At 40.7% G+C, this 18,224-nt stretch overlaps 1 protein-coding gene across 2 annotated transcripts in view; it reads right to left on the bottom strand.

Moving 5' to 3' along the window:
- GLRA2 (glycine receptor alpha 2) overlaps positions 1-12,883 on the bottom strand; it is a 132,298-nt gene extending 119,415 nt beyond the window's left edge. For both annotated transcript variants that reach the window (XM_075057249.1, XM_075057250.1), the window contains exons 1-2: positions 12,816-12,883; positions 10,517-10,650 (exon numbers count right to left, since the gene is read on the bottom strand). In XM_075057249.1, coding sequence (XP_074913350.1) covers positions 10,517-10,650; positions 12,816-12,883 — 202 coding nt within the window. The remainder of the gene's footprint in view (positions 1-10,516; positions 10,651-12,815) is intronic.
- Positions 12,884-18,224: the final 5,341 nt, after the last annotated feature.

Raw genomic sequence — 18,224 nt, 5'->3', positions numbered from 1 at the left:
AAGATGGTATTACATCTCTAGTCATGAAATCTGCACTCCAGCATAGGGTCAGTCAAACTCCTCCTGAGTAATCTTATTTTTAATAATGTTTTACAAAGTCAGTGTAGCCAACTCATCTAAGAGACCACATGGAACCAGAAGATAAAAAATGTTCACTGTGAAGAGAAGGCAGGAGGGAAGATCTACTTAATGAAAAAAAAAATTAATAATAATATTGAAATGCTGTCAACAAGTCTAGGTTTCTATTTTCAGTTAGAAACTCAAAAGTTTTATGTAAAAAAACCCCAAAGAATTGGTACTTTCTTCCTTTTCTAAATATTTCTTACTTTGTTCCTCCTGTGTTTCTGATCTTGTGCTGCAGAAATTAATGGAAGCTCAGTTATAAACATCAATAAGTACAGTCTTAAATACAGGGCTTGGTCAATACCTCTCTGTAGCCACAGAGAGGTCTCAGAATCGATTTTAACTCCTTTTCTTGTTCCTCTGAGCCTCGGACATTCACTTTATTTCACAGTTCTGCCAGCTTTTCCTTTAATGTCTCCATAATGTTCCTTGCTTTACTGTCAGAAGGCATATGTAGGACTTGAAGAAAAAGAGCAGTTTGGGTGACTAACATTACTGAGCAGACATTGATTTATGGCTGCTGGGGAATTATACACCAGATGATACATGGGACACAGATGAACAATGGGATTTAGGCAAATGGGATGGCTCAGGCATAAGGACAAATGACAACAGAAATGGTCAGGAGCTGGTATAGATGGCAATCTGCAACTGGTCAGAGACACGCAGACCCATATACTCACCACAACTAACACTAATAAAATAAAATTTTCCTTTTACTTTCAAACCTTTCCCATTTTTTACCTCCTTACAGTTCAGCTCATTTCCATTCAATCTGCGCAGAATATTACTTTGAAATTAATTCCTCCCTCCTGACTCTCAGCTTCAATGCTCCCATCAGCTGCTCCGTTGTATGTTTAGCTCAGCCTCCTATCCCTCCCCTTCACACATCCCCTCTCCTTCTGGGAACCTCCTATGTGGTCTCCCACATCCTTAATACCAAAAAGGATCTGTCTTTTAACTGCAAGGCATCCTTAAGACACTTCTTGGGTGTCTTCCACCAGCAATTTTTTTAGTCATCAGTTCTTCCTATGTATAAAATGGCTAGAAGGATGGGAGAAGGAATGAGAACTCTTCACCAGCCTAGAAAACAAGCATCTTACAAACTGACTGGCTTACTTTTTTAACAGTACCAGACCAGCTCTTTGATGCAGGATGCTCGCCGCATTGCTGTGAGGGGTATCATATGGCTTTCACATGGGCTCAGAGCTCTGCTGATGTAAAGTGTGTTGCAGGGTCAAGGGATCTGGTATTTTTCTGGTTTCTGTCACCAATAGTCATGCTGAGTAGGAGTCTTCTACAGAGTCAACCAAATGAGAATATATCCACACTGGGGAGCTTATTGGCCTGAATTGAACCTGTCCCTAATTATTTATAACTTTGATAAGCCAAAGTTTTTATTCTATTAAAAAAAAAAAAAAGAGTTAAAACCTGTTTTTTAACAGACTGTGTGTGCTTTACCTCACACAAAACACACCTCAGAAGTGTGACAAAATGAAAATTCTCAGGAGTATGGAGCCAAAGATCTGCAAAATTATTCTCAGGAGTATAGAGCCAAAGAGCTACAGAATTCTCCCAGATGCTTATTTTTAGGATGGCTCCTATGACTGGACTGACCAAAGGCTTTTAACACCTCAGACTGCTCCATCTGATGGGATATCACTGTCTGGAAAGGAAAATTGCTGTAGTCTGAAACTCTTACGTGGAGTGGCCACATCTTCATTTTATTTTGGCGGGGGGAGAGTATGTGCGTGTGTCTATGCACAGGCAACAGGCTACATTCACATCTGGCAAAAAAGGAGTTTTTACATATGCTCCTTGTTTGGCTCTATGCATATAATTTGCATGCATCTCTTCAACAACTTCTTTAAATTGCAGTGTGAGAGTTTATAGCAGCATTCCAGCCAAAGTGTAACTGTAATTTTATTTATCATTTAGGACTAATTCTTTACTAGACATAGTAAACAGCACAAGAAGAAAGAGCAATTTTGATAAGACAGTTTTATAGCCTAAAACGAAGACATAAAGACAGCACACATTGGGAATGTAGTCATTAGAGGCAGTCTGACATAATGAGTATCGATCTGGCAAATTTTAATCCTAGGTTTTCCCTGACTAACCATGCTGCTTTAAGGAAAGCATTTAGCCTCTTCTCAGCTATATTTCCCCAAGTGCAAAAGCGAGGGAGATAACCCATAGCTGTGTTCCCAGGATAGAGGAAGAATGAGTTTGTTCATGCAGTGTGTGTCAGCTGATTAACAGTTACTATTCTTTCAGGGGAAGTGTCCACAATTCAGCTAGTCACAGATGTGCCCAGTTGCTTCCATGCTTTGGAGACACAGAAACACACAGGTAGGGGTTATTGGCTTTTGGAGAAGAGCATCATACCGCTACTGTGCTTCCCTGGACATCCCACTGTTTGCTGTAGACAGAAAATCTCAGCCCCATGACAGGTAGAGGGAGTTGCAGTGTCTGATGCTTTGGTGCGTAACACCCAGGCCCTTGTGGAGGAACCCTAAGGGCCTCATATAGTCCACGGGCAGAGCACGATGCTTCAGCACGGTGGGGTACCGCTTGCAGAGAGCAAATAATTTGCAATCGGCTCTTTGGGGGCCCTCCTGAAACCACGCTTCTCAGCAAGGTTGAGGTACCTCATTCAGGATCCACTGCTCAGACAACTCTCCAAGTCAACACATACAACCTTACTTTGAGAAATCAGTCAAGAATTTCAGTCTTTCCTTCTAAAACACAGCCAGTTTTGCAGCCAATAACAAAACGTTGAGAGATTTCATACAGAAAGAGTCCTTCCTAGGAGCTTCCATGCCTGCCTCAGAATGTACGGGGTGCAAACTTGCACCTCCTAGGCTACAAGGCTGTGGGTTTCTTGGAAAATGGGGTGGGATCTCTCTCACTATCTCCTATTCAGAGGATATGGGATTCTTTTTAAACTGCAGCTATGGTCACTTTTAAAAATATTTAATAGGTCCAGATAGCCTGCTGAACCCTGCAAGGTGTGCAGGAAAACACTTAGGATACAACATTTGGACAAAGAGAGAGAAAGTGTACCTATGCACATTTGTATCTTAATGGTTGGAGCAATTATCAGGAAGAGAGAAATGCTGGGTCTCAATCCCTGTCCTTACTTTTTCTGTAAGTTACATCAGCTGACCCTAAGGTGTAATAGCTACAACAGTCATTTCTGTGCCTCACATCAAAATGGTCAAGAGTAAAGGCTCTCCCCTCTCGGACAAGCAGCTACACTGCAAGATTGAAAAGCCAAGTTCCCCTTGTATTTTGACCCTAGCTTAATGAAGTCTGAATTCTTTGCTGCAAAATGGGCCACACAGAATCATTTATAGTCCTTTGGATCAGATACTGAACCCTTTAAGCTAAGGGGAAACTGGACCAAAAATCTTCTGTCTATTGTAGAGGAAGGCAGGCCACCCATAGACACTGGTTTGTGTTTGTGGGGGTTTTTAAGTGATGACAGATCCACCTAGAGAGGAATCCTTTTTCTGTGGAATATAAGGCAGGCTCTGAGATACCTGGTCCCTACAGGGAGATGGAGGTGGAGCAGTGCCTCAGCAGAGAGCCTGGATGTGGCTTAGGAGTGAGGTGGCTCCTAAGCGAGGCAGCCTGGGCACACTCAGGACCAGAACTGAGAGAATCCGAGGGACTTTAAAATAAAACAGTAATGCACTGCCAGCGTTACACAGCAGGTGGATTGGGGATTTCCAGGGGCGCTTGTTTGTTTGTTTGTTTGTTTGTGGACTTATATTCCATCTAAGTCCTGTTTTAAATCTTCTTTTATTGGCTCATGAAGCCTTTATGCTTCCACCCTTCCCAGCTGCTGACATGTAGCTGAGGCATAAGGAGTAATCAATGTGTCTTCATGCCCTTGCAATATTTGAGGATTGCTGGTAGCTGGCAGAGTCCAGATAAGCCACTAGGCTGCTCTGATTTATCCCTTCTAAGTAACTGAGTACTTGGGGAACGGCACTTCTCTCTTGTGAACTGTACTGCTCAGATCTTGCATGGTTTCCAGAATCAGAGCCTTCATATTTCTGTAAATTTTGAATTTTAACCATAGGCTTGGTGTTTATGACATTGGCAGGTCACTAGTTATGCCAGACATTGTGCACCCTTCATTTTAGAGCTGTGTCAGACCCTGTACCTCCCTGTCTACATCATTTGGGGGGGCTCTTCTCTGCAGACTGCTAAAATAATTCATTTTTGTGAAAGACTGTGAAATGCATATTTGGAAGCTGAACCATCAAACATACATTTTCTGATGGCTTAATCAGAGATTTATATTCATATTTCCAGAGGGGCGAAAAAAAGATAATGAAACTGTCTAATAAAACTGCATATTTCTGTTTTATGTATACATATTCCTAGTTACTATATCACCATATGTAATAGATTTGCAGTTTATAAATGTGTATATTTATAGTAAATTAAGTGTACATGTTTTTACATATTCTATATATAAATTGCATGTTTTCTAAGACAGTCAAAACAGAACAGGATGCTTAATGAGTGACCCAAGGGCATTGGCTTCAACTCTATAAAAAATTTAAATCTGAACATGAAACTGGATGTGATAAAAACAATACAACTAAACTAGAACATGATCAAAACAATAGTGTCTCCTGCTTTGATATCAAAGGTCTTTAGCTCTGCTTTGACACTTGTTTTTCATAAATTCCCTTGGCAGTTTGTGCATCAGCAGACCAATATTCCATGACAACAGCCAAATCCATTGATATCTCTTAATTAAACCATTGGTTCTGAATAAAGGCAACACACGAATACGATACAGATCGCTGTGGCTAACCTTTTCAATATAAAAGATCAGGGACAGATCCTCAGCTTGGATACCAAGCAGCGTTGGTTAGCTTGTTCTTTACATCGCTGCATGCTCGCAGCCTTTCTGACTTGCTCTGGGGGAAGCTGGCTGCAGGAAGCTCAGAAAGATCCAGGGAATGAGCGAACAGCTAAACAGCAGAGATAATCAGGGGGGCTGCCTGAGCTTGCTGTTGGCCCCCATTTGTCCAGAAGCCTAGACATAACCTAACTAGCCATGCAGCTCCCCTAGCCTACTCGTGTTCTGGGAAAGGACCTGAAATTAAAGAAAGAGGGGAAGAAGGACAAGTTCCATAGCCCTCTTTACCAGCAGTTTTAAAAGAAACACAATTAAAAGGATCCTTGCATAATTGCAGTAAAAAGGTTTCTGCGTGAAAACATGCATACCTAGGGCAGGGGCTGAACACCATATCCTTAGCTACATTTTTGTAGTTGAAGAAAATTGAAACAAACCCAAACAAACCTGGTAAGGATCCTCGTGCAGCATCTAACTGTGCAGTGAGATGTGTGTACACAGCTTCATCTGAAAACAGCATGAAGTTGTAGATGAGCTTCAAGACAGAAAATAAACCAGAAGCATACCTCCCGAATAACGGATGCTTGCACATCTCAAGCAACCTATATTTAGGTAGTGCAATGGCCTGGCCACATCCAAAAACTGGCCAGGTACCCTCCCTCCTCCTACAATGAACCTTCAGCCCATGCCCTACAATGGGAATGCACCAACAGTGGGCACTTCCTTACTACATGCTGTCGTGCCTGAGTAGGATTTGAGTCTCCATCAGCCACGGCCCTTTGAGGCTCAGACTGTGTGGAAGGAAAATAGCCCAGTACAGGATACTCACTGCATCTGACTTCATGGCCAGTAGGTGTTAGCAACTGAAGTCTGGCTTTGGGAAGCTTGTTAACCACTGGAGAACAAATCACTGCAGCCCCACAGCCTATCTTAGGTATGTTTTTCAACTTTTGTACGTATTTACAGGTTGCTTTTCCAAAAGGTATTTATTGTGAAGTGTCACATCTAGATTAAGGTCGACTTCTGCGGACAGTGCCTCTTCTTAGCATGTACATAGAAGCTGCCTTTATGTATTAAGCCTGATGCCATTAATATCACCCTTGAATGTCATTCAGTGCTTTCCATTCATGCTTTTTTAAGTATTTCATTACTGGTCGACTCAGGGGCCAAATAAGTAAGCAACGGGCTAGAACATATGGGAAAAACTGACCCTCGCTGCCAAGGAGTTAAAGTATTAAAGTGCATAAGCCATTTCCTGTAACAGTTGTCAAGCTAATTTTCAGTAAATTACTTAGTCCATGTGTTTATTATTCAGATATAAACACACTGACTCAGCATGAAAATGACATTGCACCACTGTAATAACAGAGTAATCTTTTACACCTGCAGTCACTACACCCCGAAACTGCATCCCTCTAACAAGACTTCTCTGTGTTCAGGAACAGAAGCTTTTGAGCAAGTGAATTCACACGGCATTGCACCACCCAGTGATGAGGGTAACATTAATGGGCACTGTTGCTGCACGCCTCCATATAACTCCATAAAAATCAGAATATTCTTTAGCAAATAATGACTTAATGGGAAAGAATGTACTTAAAACATAGAATGAACTTAAATACAAAAGAAAACCACTATCATCTTCATTGCAAATGTTTTCTGTACCAAAAGATAACACACTTCTGGAGCTCTTGGTGACAAACTCCCCTTCTCTCCACCCAGTGCATGACAGCCAGTCTACTACTTAAAGTATTTGGCGTAAAGGTCATAGTAGTGTCAATAGATAAATAGTTTTCTCTATCTCATCATTTCTAGCTTATGTTTAAATTTTAAGTCATTTTAGAAGATGAAGGTGTTAAAAAGTGGAAATAATTTAGTAACCTCTGAAGGTCAACACCTGCTAGGAAAATCTAAATTCAAGCTGACTTTCCATTAGCTCCATGTCTCATGTTGTGATTAAGCTGTAGATTGATCCCTTGTATCATGGTATTGCACACAGTGCTCTTGAGGTAGCCTGAGCCGAATATACACTAATCTAAGACACCACTTCACCATCCCTGGTTTCTACGAGTGAGAAAGCACATTCTTGGCTAGTGTTATAACACAGGTGCCCTACGCTGCTATTTCTGGTTTTGCTGAGGAAAGCAAAGTGAGCAGTGGAGAAAGTAAAGACATCACTCTGATTTGTTGTTGTTGGTTTTTACCATTAAAAAATAGAACATGAATATTCATTGGGTAACAAGTACATCATGCAGGTTTCACTTTTTAGTATTTTAGAGAAACCATGCTCAACTGATGTTATAACTGAAGAAGAAACAGCAAGTCAGCTTATAGGACCACGACTGTATGCTGTCAACAGAAAGACTCTCAGGGACTTCAATTAGTATTAGATTGCAGTCTTCATATTTACATTTAAAAGTATTCCCCTCTGTGTCCTTACACAAATTATTAGCCTATTCAAATTCAATCCAAGATAAGTATAAGATGAAAAAGAATGCATTAAGTATCTGACAGACAGTGATTAAAGAAAGGCAATTTTAAGAGCTGTCACTCTGGCACTGGTCTCTGGCTGTTCATTGGGGAACAGTCCCTCTCAGTGCCCTGGTCATTTTGTATCCCATCACTTGGTGTGTCAAGAAGAACCAGAAATCTGTTCCTCTGCTTTCAAGGGATTGTGTAAGACAGAAATATACAAAAAAAAGAAAGGATTCTTCAGTATATAGTAATGCTGTAAAAAAAAATCAAAACCCCAAAACCTGTGTTGATGTCTAAACATTTATATATTCACCTGTTGCTCTCCCACTATCTTCCTGAATTTTCTAATTCACAAGAGCAATTTAGAGAAAAGCAGTAACTAATGATAAAATGCTTTATCTGGATAAAACACCTTGTTCCAGTAAGTAGCATTTTCCGCTCTCTTTAGAATACATACCCTTTATTCCACAAATTAATCAAATAGCTGCTGTTTTCCAGTAATTCAGACTAGTCATAAAAGTATATTTAATTATTGTATAATCAGTGGTATAAGATAAATGGGTTCCACTCAGTTGCCTTTCCATGAAATCAGACTTCTGACACTTGAAAATGCCTATATTGGACTGGGAGAAAGCTATGTAACTGGTTTAAAGCAGAAAAAGCTAGACAAATGCATGACTGACGGCACAACTACCTTGATCCACAATGACTTTGTGAAACATAGGGAACAAATGTTAATGCCAGACTGCATGCAAAGCCAGATAGCAGATCCCTAGTTTAAACCATCGCTCCTGCAGACCTCTTTTATGCTTAGAAGTTCTTGCCGTAAAATACAAAAAGTGTCATAAATTCGATAATCATTCAACATCTCATACATTCATCCATTTATATGATTTAGAATATCAATATTGTACAATAGCCTATATGCCAAAAAAGATCGCAAAGAGATTAATGGATGTTAGAAACTGAAACAATTTGTATTATGGTCACAATAAAGACTCGGTACAAAAAATATCTTTATAATATCCATGCAAGATAAATTTATTTTGATCTCTTTGCAGCTATACTTCTTATTCTTTAAAAGGAAAAAAATATGCAACTAGAACATGGGTGTACACCATATTGACTAATAAAAATAGTTATCAGCTGACAAGGTTTTGACTGGCAATGTGAAGTTCGAGACTGCATGACTTAACTTTCTAGTTCTGAACTCTGAGATACAAAATACCCTTCAAAGGAACATAGCAAAGAACAAGAAAACCTTTCATACCCCTCACCAGAAGACTGAGAGCTCCGGGAGAGCTCAGAGACGGGAAGTTACGAAAAAACTGCTGCAAAGTACCATCCTGCCCTGGAAAGCGACTTAATAAAAAAATCAAAAATAAGATATGGCAGATTCTTTGCCATTAAGGGTTCATAGGTGTCATCAGGCAGCAGCTTCACTTCAGGAACACAAACCACGGGACTTGGAGGTGAGCAGTGCCTGTCAAACAGCTCAGCATGCACCACACCACGTCATGTACACGATCCCTGCTCTACCCGCTTGAACATCAGGGGAGCAAAGCTGTGAATCTTTCTCCTCCTGTGTTTTTCACAAAATGGTTTTAGACACATACTGGGGAGCAGTAAAGAGCTGTCTTTAAGTTGTCCTGTGTACAGAGACTGCTGCTATTCCTGGTTTTATGTGAACTACAAGAGATGAAGCAGAATTCTTCTTTTGGTGTCCCTCCCATATAAAGGGCAGGAATAACTTCTTAACAGTTGCTACCTTGCTCAGTTCAGGCATTCTCTGAAACTTCACTGATATTCATACAAATGCACCAAAAGAATGTGAGACCCTAAGGCAATATCACTTACTACAAGCTAATGTGGACTCCAGTTTAGGAACTCAATAAGCATTTTGAAAACTACTGAAATTAAAACTTAAGACTTCCCTGATTAGAGGGTTTTTTTGACTTGTCAAACCTTTGGATCTGAAAGCTGTACTAGGTTCCTCCTCACTCAGGCATAGGAAGCAGTCAAAAAAGGCACTTTGTTCCAAATCTTGTAATTTGCATACGTGGCTAAGAAACGATTGTTTTTCCCATCATTCTCAACTTTCACAGCACTGCTAACAAGGCTCGATACAGGAAAACATGCATTTCAGTGACCAAAGCTGATAGATATAAGTGCAAAAGTACATTGGCATCAGATTTGTCAAAGAAGGAAGCATTTTATCAGTTTTCAAAGTAAAGTAACATTCTGAGCTTTAAATTGGCATAGAAGAGCCAGTTTTGCTGGAATTATAGGGCTCTCCAGAAATGCTAAGTATTTGCAATGAAACTCGTCTCCCAACTCCTTTCATTCAAAGCCACAAGACATTCTGTGCTCACTTCCATAGGGATTTACAGGACTACAGCAAGGAAAACTCACTGTGAATAGTAATGGTTGCAAAAGAAACCTCCAGCCCACAGCCTTCTGTGTGCTGGAATTGTGGTGGTGACTCTCCACAACTCAGTTCAAATTATGGAAGGAAAGGGGGGAGTCATGGAAGTGGTGAACAGAGTGTGGTTTTTATATTTTGTAGGGATCCTGAGAAATTGGCTCTTACCATTCAGTCATCACTCGCAGGATAAAATCTGCTGTGTGCATACCTTGAGTCCTATCTCTCTGCTTTGGGGAAGAAGGTTTTACTTTCTTCAAGCTGAATAAAAGCATAGACCTTTTCTTCAGACACTGCTATAAAGAAGACAACAGCTCAGCATGGAAGTGGTAAAGATATTGTCTTCATGGCTTAAAAATGTCAGGAACAAGTCATCTCAGTTGCTTTTAGTGTGGAACCTGGAATCCTACTTGCTATGTGGAATTAGTAAGGTCTTCAGAATCAAACTCTGACAGCTCTCCTAGTCCTCCCCATGGATCAACTGATCTCCATGACATTATCACATTGGAAAAATGAAGTTATTGAAAAGAGAATCAGAACCCAGGGTAAAACCCTCAAACCCATAATTTGTCCAAAACATAATCTATTAATTAATCACAAGTCTTAAAAAAACTTACCTTTAAAATTTGGTCTGATTCTAGCATCATACCCCGATGTCCTTCCCATCAATTTGTCCAAAAAATCTGAAGGAGACAGGGTCTGTGAGGGGGATTTTCCAGATCTTGAATCATGTTCTTTACAGAAAGTCGTCCTAAATAAATTATTAGCCACCATTAGCTAATATTTAGCTTGTATTGTATTCAAGTCATGGAGAAATTATATCACTAAATAAAATTGTCTCAATTCAGTGAATGTAGCAATTAATATTTTTATAGAACAACATAGTCTATTTTTCAACTGAAAACTTTATTCTAGGGAAAAATAGGAGCTTAAGGTAGTATGCATGGACACAATTTGCTATTCAGAAAGAAATCTCAGCTTTAAAAAGAAATTTATTACAGCTTTAAGACTTTAGAAGCTTCAGTTTACTCTTCATCTTAATGTGTAGAGCAATCTTAAAGGGAATTTGATATCCTATTTTATATCACTACTTTAATTGCATGTATGCTGTTAAAACTATATGTTAACACTGGTTTAAGGTGGTCTTAAACTTCCAAACAATAGCTGGCAACACTCACCAAGCAACACTGAAAAATGTTGGTTTTGTTAATGTTGGGAAGGATGAAGATGCAAAAAAATGTTTGTTACAGATGCTACCCAACAAAGATTTAAATCATGCTAGTGAATGTCTGGATTCTTCCCCAACATGGCAAAAAAGGTTCCAGAGTCAGTCACATCTAATCTTAGTGGTTTTTACCAACGATCATTGAGTAATAAAATTTATCAGTATTATCACCAGCTGGTATTTATATGCAAGCTCTGGGAACACATCTCTGTTTTCAGGATTTAAGAGCAAACTTCTGGTACCATATCAGGCATCCAAAATGCTGTGTACATGGCATATTACATATTGCAAGCACATTATATATTGCAGCGAAAGAGAATTTAGGAGTTCCCTGTGGTTGTTCTCTAGGGAAAAAGAAACTAGAATGAAATGGTCATATTTGGTGTCTAGAGGCATGGATTTCATCATAAAGCATTATCTTGATTCTTAAATAACCAACTTCATTGTACCTATGTTTCAACATAATCTTTGAGCTATATTAAAAGTAATTCCATGACTGTCTTCTTAACCACTCTCTGTTTATATATTTGCCCAAAGGGAACCACTCAGTTTCAGGAGTGTTTCTTGGGGGTTTTTGGTGCATCTATACGCAAGTATAAACAAATTAGATATACGTGTGAGCATCTGAAATGAGAAGCAAATATCAAACCCTTTATTCCTTCACAAAAGCACCAGAACTGTTAAAAGGCAAGGTGATAGTAAATTCTTGTGGTGTGATTCCCCACGTTTTTTCAGGTTCCATTTACAGGGGGCGGTTGCTTCTTTTTGCTTTTGTCAATGACACGGTGCCATTACAAAATATCTTTGATTTTTAATACATAATAGATGACATTCCCCACTTAAATACTAAAAACATTCAGGTAAGATAATAAAAGCTGAAAAATTAATCCAGTGCACTTATTTGGGGTGTTCCTATACAAATTACTTCTGTTTTCATTCGGAGCCCACTAGTTATGAGTTGTGTGATAATCCCAGACACACGAATACAAACAATATTTCACTCTGTCACTGTATATATACCTCATTACTCATATAAAAACACTTTATGTGTGTACATGTAGATACACAGCAGCATACAGTATAATAATGAATCTCAGCTAAAATGGTGTTTTGGTTAATAAGACTGACCTGTTTGCTTTGTAATGCAAAAAGTCAACAGCTGAAGCAAAAGCTTATGAAACATTAAAAAAATTTTAGAAACAACAATCATATGTACTGGTACTTTAAGTGAGCACAATACTGGTCTGATCCAGGGTTTTTCCAAAATCAGAGGGCTGGTTCTCTAATTTCAAATAAGTACATCCCTGGCAAAACTGGTTCAATCATTTCCAAAGCTTGAAGAGGAGGGAACCCAAGCAACTTCCTAAACAACCTCTGGTGGGAGCAGAGAATTTGCATTTTGGAAGAAAAACTGGAGAAAATGTTTTTAGCTATATTGATACTCAGTGCAAAAAGCATGTCTTTGAATCAGAGAAATGGAAAATAGATCACCCAAACTTGAGAATTATTTTTTGTGTGTGTTTGTTACCAAGCAACGAGTCTCTGAGTGTAAAAGGGATAGCCTATATAGAATGAACATGAAGTACTCTCAAATATAGCAAACAAACTAGGTTAACGTGACGTAGTATCTTTATAGTTATGATTTCCACAGCCTTTTGACAAAACCCATCACATAGAGTAGTATCACCTACCTGAAGTGGTTTGTCTCTAAGAAAAACGCAAACAAGGTTGTCAAAATTTTCACTAGCTGCCGGTTCATTCCTCCTGCTTTCTGTGATGATTTGGAAAATATCCCAGAAATGATTCCAGAGAGATGCAGGGAAAAAGTGAGCTGGTGCTGCCTAGATTCCCAAATTCAGCGATATTTTAATTTTCTTGACAATCAGGAAGAGAAGGTCTGGATCTCTACAAACTGGGGGGAAAAAAGAAGTGCCAGTCCTTGGAATCATGGTCAGGTCAAGCCTAGGCTCATCTCCAGCAGCCAGCACAAAAAAGACAAAGCATCAGACCCGGTCGTTCCCCCGCCTCGCTTTTGGTGATGGAAGGGGAGGAAAAAAAAAAAAAAAAAAAGAAAAGAAAAGAGAAAGAAAGAAAAAAGGGAAAGGAAAAGAAGAGGAAACCCAACTACGCGAGGCTCATCACGCAAAAGGGAACGGCGCTGAGAGCGGTTCTGTTGCCGGTATGTTTTATTCCCCTCTCGCTTTTGAAAATTAGTATTTATGAGCGGTGGCGGGGCTACTGGCTCGCTCTGCTTTTCCCCTCTTTGGGCAGGGAGGCGTCGGCGCTGCCGGGGAGGGAAAGAGGGAGGGATGGAGGGAAGGACGGACGGACGGAGGGACGGGCGGGCGGGGGCCGCGGGGATCCCCGGCTCCCGGCTGGAACCAGGCGCCGGGAATTCAGCACTCGGACAGCTCCGCGCCCGGCACTGCGCATGCGCCTGGCGGCGGCGGTCCGCGGCGGGGGGAGTGCGCGCGGCCGGCCCCGCGTGTGCGCGCCCGGGGGAGTTGGGGGGGGGTGTCGGGTGTTTCTGCGTGGTGTTTTGGGGGGGGGGGGGGGGAGTGTCTGCGAGGGGGTGTCCGTGCGTGCGGTGGCCGTCGGTGGGGTGGCAGGAGGACGCCGTGTCGCGCCCCTCAGGGAGGTGGAGCCTTCCCACGGGTGTCCGTGGCGAGGCGGGGTGGGGTGGGGGGGGAGACGTGCCCTTCCTTGGTGGGGAGAGGGGGGGGAAGGAGCCCCTGCACCCCCGGGGCTGAGGGGTGAGCGTGGAGAAGGACGGCCCCCGCCACAGGAGCTGCCCCGTCAGGGCACGAGTGGGTGGGAGGAGGAGGAGGAGGAGGAGGAGGAGGAGGAGGAGTACAGGGGGGTCTGCGGGGAGTTTGTGGGGAAACCGACGGGAGGAGGTTTCCCCTTTCCATTTCCAGCTGGTTTTATGTCTCTTGTCCATGGTGCAGAGAAGAAGAAGACGACACGCAGCTTACCGGGAGATGTTTCCGTCTCCAGGCTCGTTGGGAGGAGATGCTTCTCTTTTTATTCGTGGGGGGTTGACACCGGGAATGTAATTACCCGAAACCCCCCAGATGGCCGGTGGCAGAGCAGGGGTGAAGCCCAGCTTTGCCGTTCTCCAGAGCCCTAGTCCCGTGTCCTTCCCCCGACGCTTCCCACAACTTCAACCGCTCAGTTACAAGTCCTCGTGTTAAACCCGAGATGCCACTGAGCAGTCACATTGTTCAAGAGGAGGAAGAGAGTAACTTGCCTCTCTGAAGCACATATGGTGACTGACGAAAACTCTACTCAACGCGCTACAACCCTTAAAGCATTTTGGTAACATGGTTTTAAATGGGCAGCTGAGGAATCTCATCTCACGATGTTCAGGGAATATAAAATGCTTATTCCTCAGCTACCACCATGGTTTTCCCTCCCTTCCACCGCTGGTTACTCTCTGTGTATCCTGTACCCCGAGGAGAAGCTGGATGCTTCCCCACCAATTCAGTTGGTTCCCATTGGAAAATCCTAAATTTTGTGTAAAACAGAATCAAATCTGTTTCAATAATCTGGAAACCAATTCCTGCAAAGAAGTTGTCTTTTTTACCCATCCTGCACTCCCAAAATAAACAAATTACTGGTTTTTCTTCAGTTTCAGGTCCAGCTGTATTCTTCTGCCACAGAACCAGTCCACCTGAACAGCGCTTCGCTTCCACAAAAGTATTTGCACACACACACATTTCTCCTATCTCCAAGTAAACTTACCACTTCATGACAGATACTCTTACTATGTTTGTAGTCATCTTCAGAAGTTGCTTCTGAAAAGGAGTTGTTCTGTTTCCGTGTTAGCAAGAGATCAAAGCCACTTACTGTTCATTAAATGAAACTCAGTTGTTGTATTTTGTTTATTTTAGTTTAATACTGTAGGGCATACCTGAAAAAAATCTACCTGACTAGGTATTCATAGGCACAAATGCTAGATAATGGAACACCTTATGAACAAAAGATTGAAATAACTGAAAAAGCAGTCCAAACATGCAAACGTAAGTTAAATCCCTTATTGCTTTGCCTGCCAAGTCTGTGTCAGTAGCATAAATGAAGGTCCACCAGAAGAAAGGCCAGAGAATTTGTTTTTATTAAAACTATCAATGTTTAACAGTAGACATTGGGGGTTGATGCTGAATCACTGCACTGTAACATTCTCTAACCTATTGAGAAGGCAGGTCCCCCTACTAATATATTAAAGAAGAGAGGTTGTGTTATGTCTCTTACTGCAGTGTCTCATTCTCAGAAATAAAGCTCACAAAGCTGCATCTGGAAATAATGGAATAGTTTTGAGTCAACAAAGACATACTGTTCAAAATTTGTGCCTGTTCCCATCTAGATAGGAACCCAATAACTGCTGTATATTGTTACCTTGGGTTAAGATAAATGGAGAAATTGGAAAGCGACAATTTCTATCAGCTGCAGGAAAAATCTGTGTCTCTTTAACCTACACTGCCACCTGCTTCAAAGTGTGGGGAATCTCAGGATTGCTTGCAGAGTTCTTAATGCAGAAATCACGGAATGTGGCAGGTGTCTTTCCAATGAAGCTGTTAACATGGCTTTTGTGACATGAGATGCTTTTAAAGACCTATAAATGTTCCTTACCCTTTTTGGTGGAAGAAAGTAACTGAACATTTCCCTAAGTTTCCTAACAAGAGAAAACCTACTTGAAAGTCTGCTTTCCAAGCTTTGGCTGCTGGTGACCATTTTCTGCGGTTCACGGCTATTTGAAATGCTAAATAACTATATCCCTAAGCTAAATAAAAGTTGCAGGAAGCTCTTCAAAATAATCTGACCTTAATTGGTGTGGGGGTTGTAAAAGCATGGTGAGAGGTGTAATAATGAAATTTTTGAGTATTTACTCCATCTTTCCTTACACCTCTAAATGCCCAGAGGCTTCAGTGACATGTTCCTCAGCATGGTGGTTACATGGAAGGGCCAAACAAAATTTAATTATGAAGGGTTGAATATAGTGTGTTACTGATACTAACCTACGTAACAGCAACAGTCACTCGAATAGCTCTCTTCTTGAAATTCTGAGGGCTCAAAGCAACCATTTTCTCTAATCAGAGGGTTCCAGGTCAAGGTCCCATCTGCACTGGGGAGCAGGGGGAGCAGATTTCAGTGCATCCTTCACCACTTTTCCATGAATTAACACCTGCATGAAAAAGTTCTTGCTTTCAGTCATTCTTGCAACACAGTGTCTCCTCGTCCTCCTCCCATTAAAAGAAAAAAAAAAGTTGTTTATAGCTGGTTTGAGTACTGTAAATCTCTACGTTGTCATTCATCCACAATTAAATAGTGTCTATAAAATGCACACCCGATGGTGAGGGATGAGTCACAGCTCTGCAGACCAAGGGGAACCATTTGGGAGCACTACGCCTGGAGGTACGTGGCGCTACCTGGTGTCCCCTTCCTCTGCAGGAGCCAGAGCTACAAGACGTACAACCACTGATGTGCAGCAGTTTCTGGATGAGCTGTGTACGTCGAGTTGCACGGAGGTGATTCTCTCCAGTGTCACTCATTCGTTATCTCCCACAACACATTTCTGACAGCAGAAGTGTGGCAAATGAAAGGGAGTCAAGGACTCCCACCCAGGGTGGGATGGGGAGGCTTGTACTAAAACAACGGGGATGTGAAGGAAGATGAGAGGGAAATGCTGCTCTTCCAGTGAAGAGGTTAAATGACACATCCCTGCGGTTCCCCAGGCATATACCAAAGCTTAATAATCATACTAAATGTGGTACATTATTTCAAGTATGAACTAATTCAGTCGTTTCTCTATTCCACCTGAGTTTCTTAAGCACTAACTACTGGGCAGAAAATAGGACAGAATCACCCTGTTTCCATGTAAATGGTTTTATAACAGTTAGTTGATGGCACATGATTTATGATTGTTTGCACTGTGTATGCGTTTTTGGAAACCGAGGAAATGGAAGAAATAAGGTCATACCACTTTCTCAAATTATGATAAATAAGTGATCCAGAAGCACGCTTCTGAGGAAACAAAATCCATCACTTCAAATATGCAATTAGTGTCTATAAAAAGAGAAAATTCAATATAACTTTCAAAATGGTATGTCAGATTATCATAGGTTTGGGATGTTTGTTAACAATGCCAAGTGTATTTCAATATACTGCCAAATATAAATTAATAAAGAGTACAGTCTATGTAAAATGTCCAATTATAGTGAAGGTAAAAAAAGCCAAAACAAAAACCTGAAGGTAATCTAACATGACTGCATGATGAGCTAAGGATAATAAACCAACTGGCCTGGTTTTTGAACTGTACCATACCTAATTGTGTAAAGGATGGAAAATGTAAACAAATGCTGTTTCTCTTTAATGTTGAGAACTGTGTTAATATGAAGTGTCTTTCAGTAAATGACAGCGATAGCCTTAGTTGTGTTAGGACAAGGCAATAGCTAGTTTTTCAGGTGTCCAATATGAAAACAAATGACATATTTCAAACATTTTTATATCTGATATTAACAGATGTAACAAAGCATTTGTCAATACAGCTCCACTTTGCATATATTGAAAATATTTTCACATCCTTCTTTTTTCGTATTAGTTGCCTGAGTATCGGTAGACTTTAAAAAAAAAAAAGTTCTTATGGTTCTCTGTTACGTAGTTTTTCCTTTTAAATAATAATAAGCACAGCTAGAAAGAGAGCATAGTAAATTTATCTTGAATGGAATTATGTATTGTAAGTATCTTTTTTGTATTGAGTTTACTTCCCATATCTGAATTTTGCTTTCTGAAAGTTTGAATATATATATTATATATTACATATATAATAATTTATAATATATGCATGTATATATATCTTTGTATTATAAAGTGCCTTATAATATCATTTCCCAGTGTAATTTTTTTACGTTGCAAAGATAGGAAATAAAGAATACACTAAATCTCATTTGAAAATTTGTTCCCCATTAAAAGTCTGATAGTTTTGCAGTGTCATTACGTAGGGACTTTGTTCAGTTTTACCAGTTGTCTTAAGTGGGTTCAGCTATTGGTTTTTGGCATTACCATCACATTCCTCATTTTCCCAAGATCTTCCTGTGCCCGAA

The sequence above is a fragment of the Buteo buteo genome, chromosome 25, assembly GCF_964188355.1.
Source record: "Buteo buteo chromosome 25, bButBut1.hap1.1, whole genome shotgun sequence".
In the NCBI taxonomy this organism is placed as follows: Eukaryota; Metazoa; Chordata; class Aves; order Accipitriformes; family Accipitridae; genus Buteo; species Buteo buteo.
This window is presented reverse-complemented; position numbering and strand designations above follow the sequence as displayed.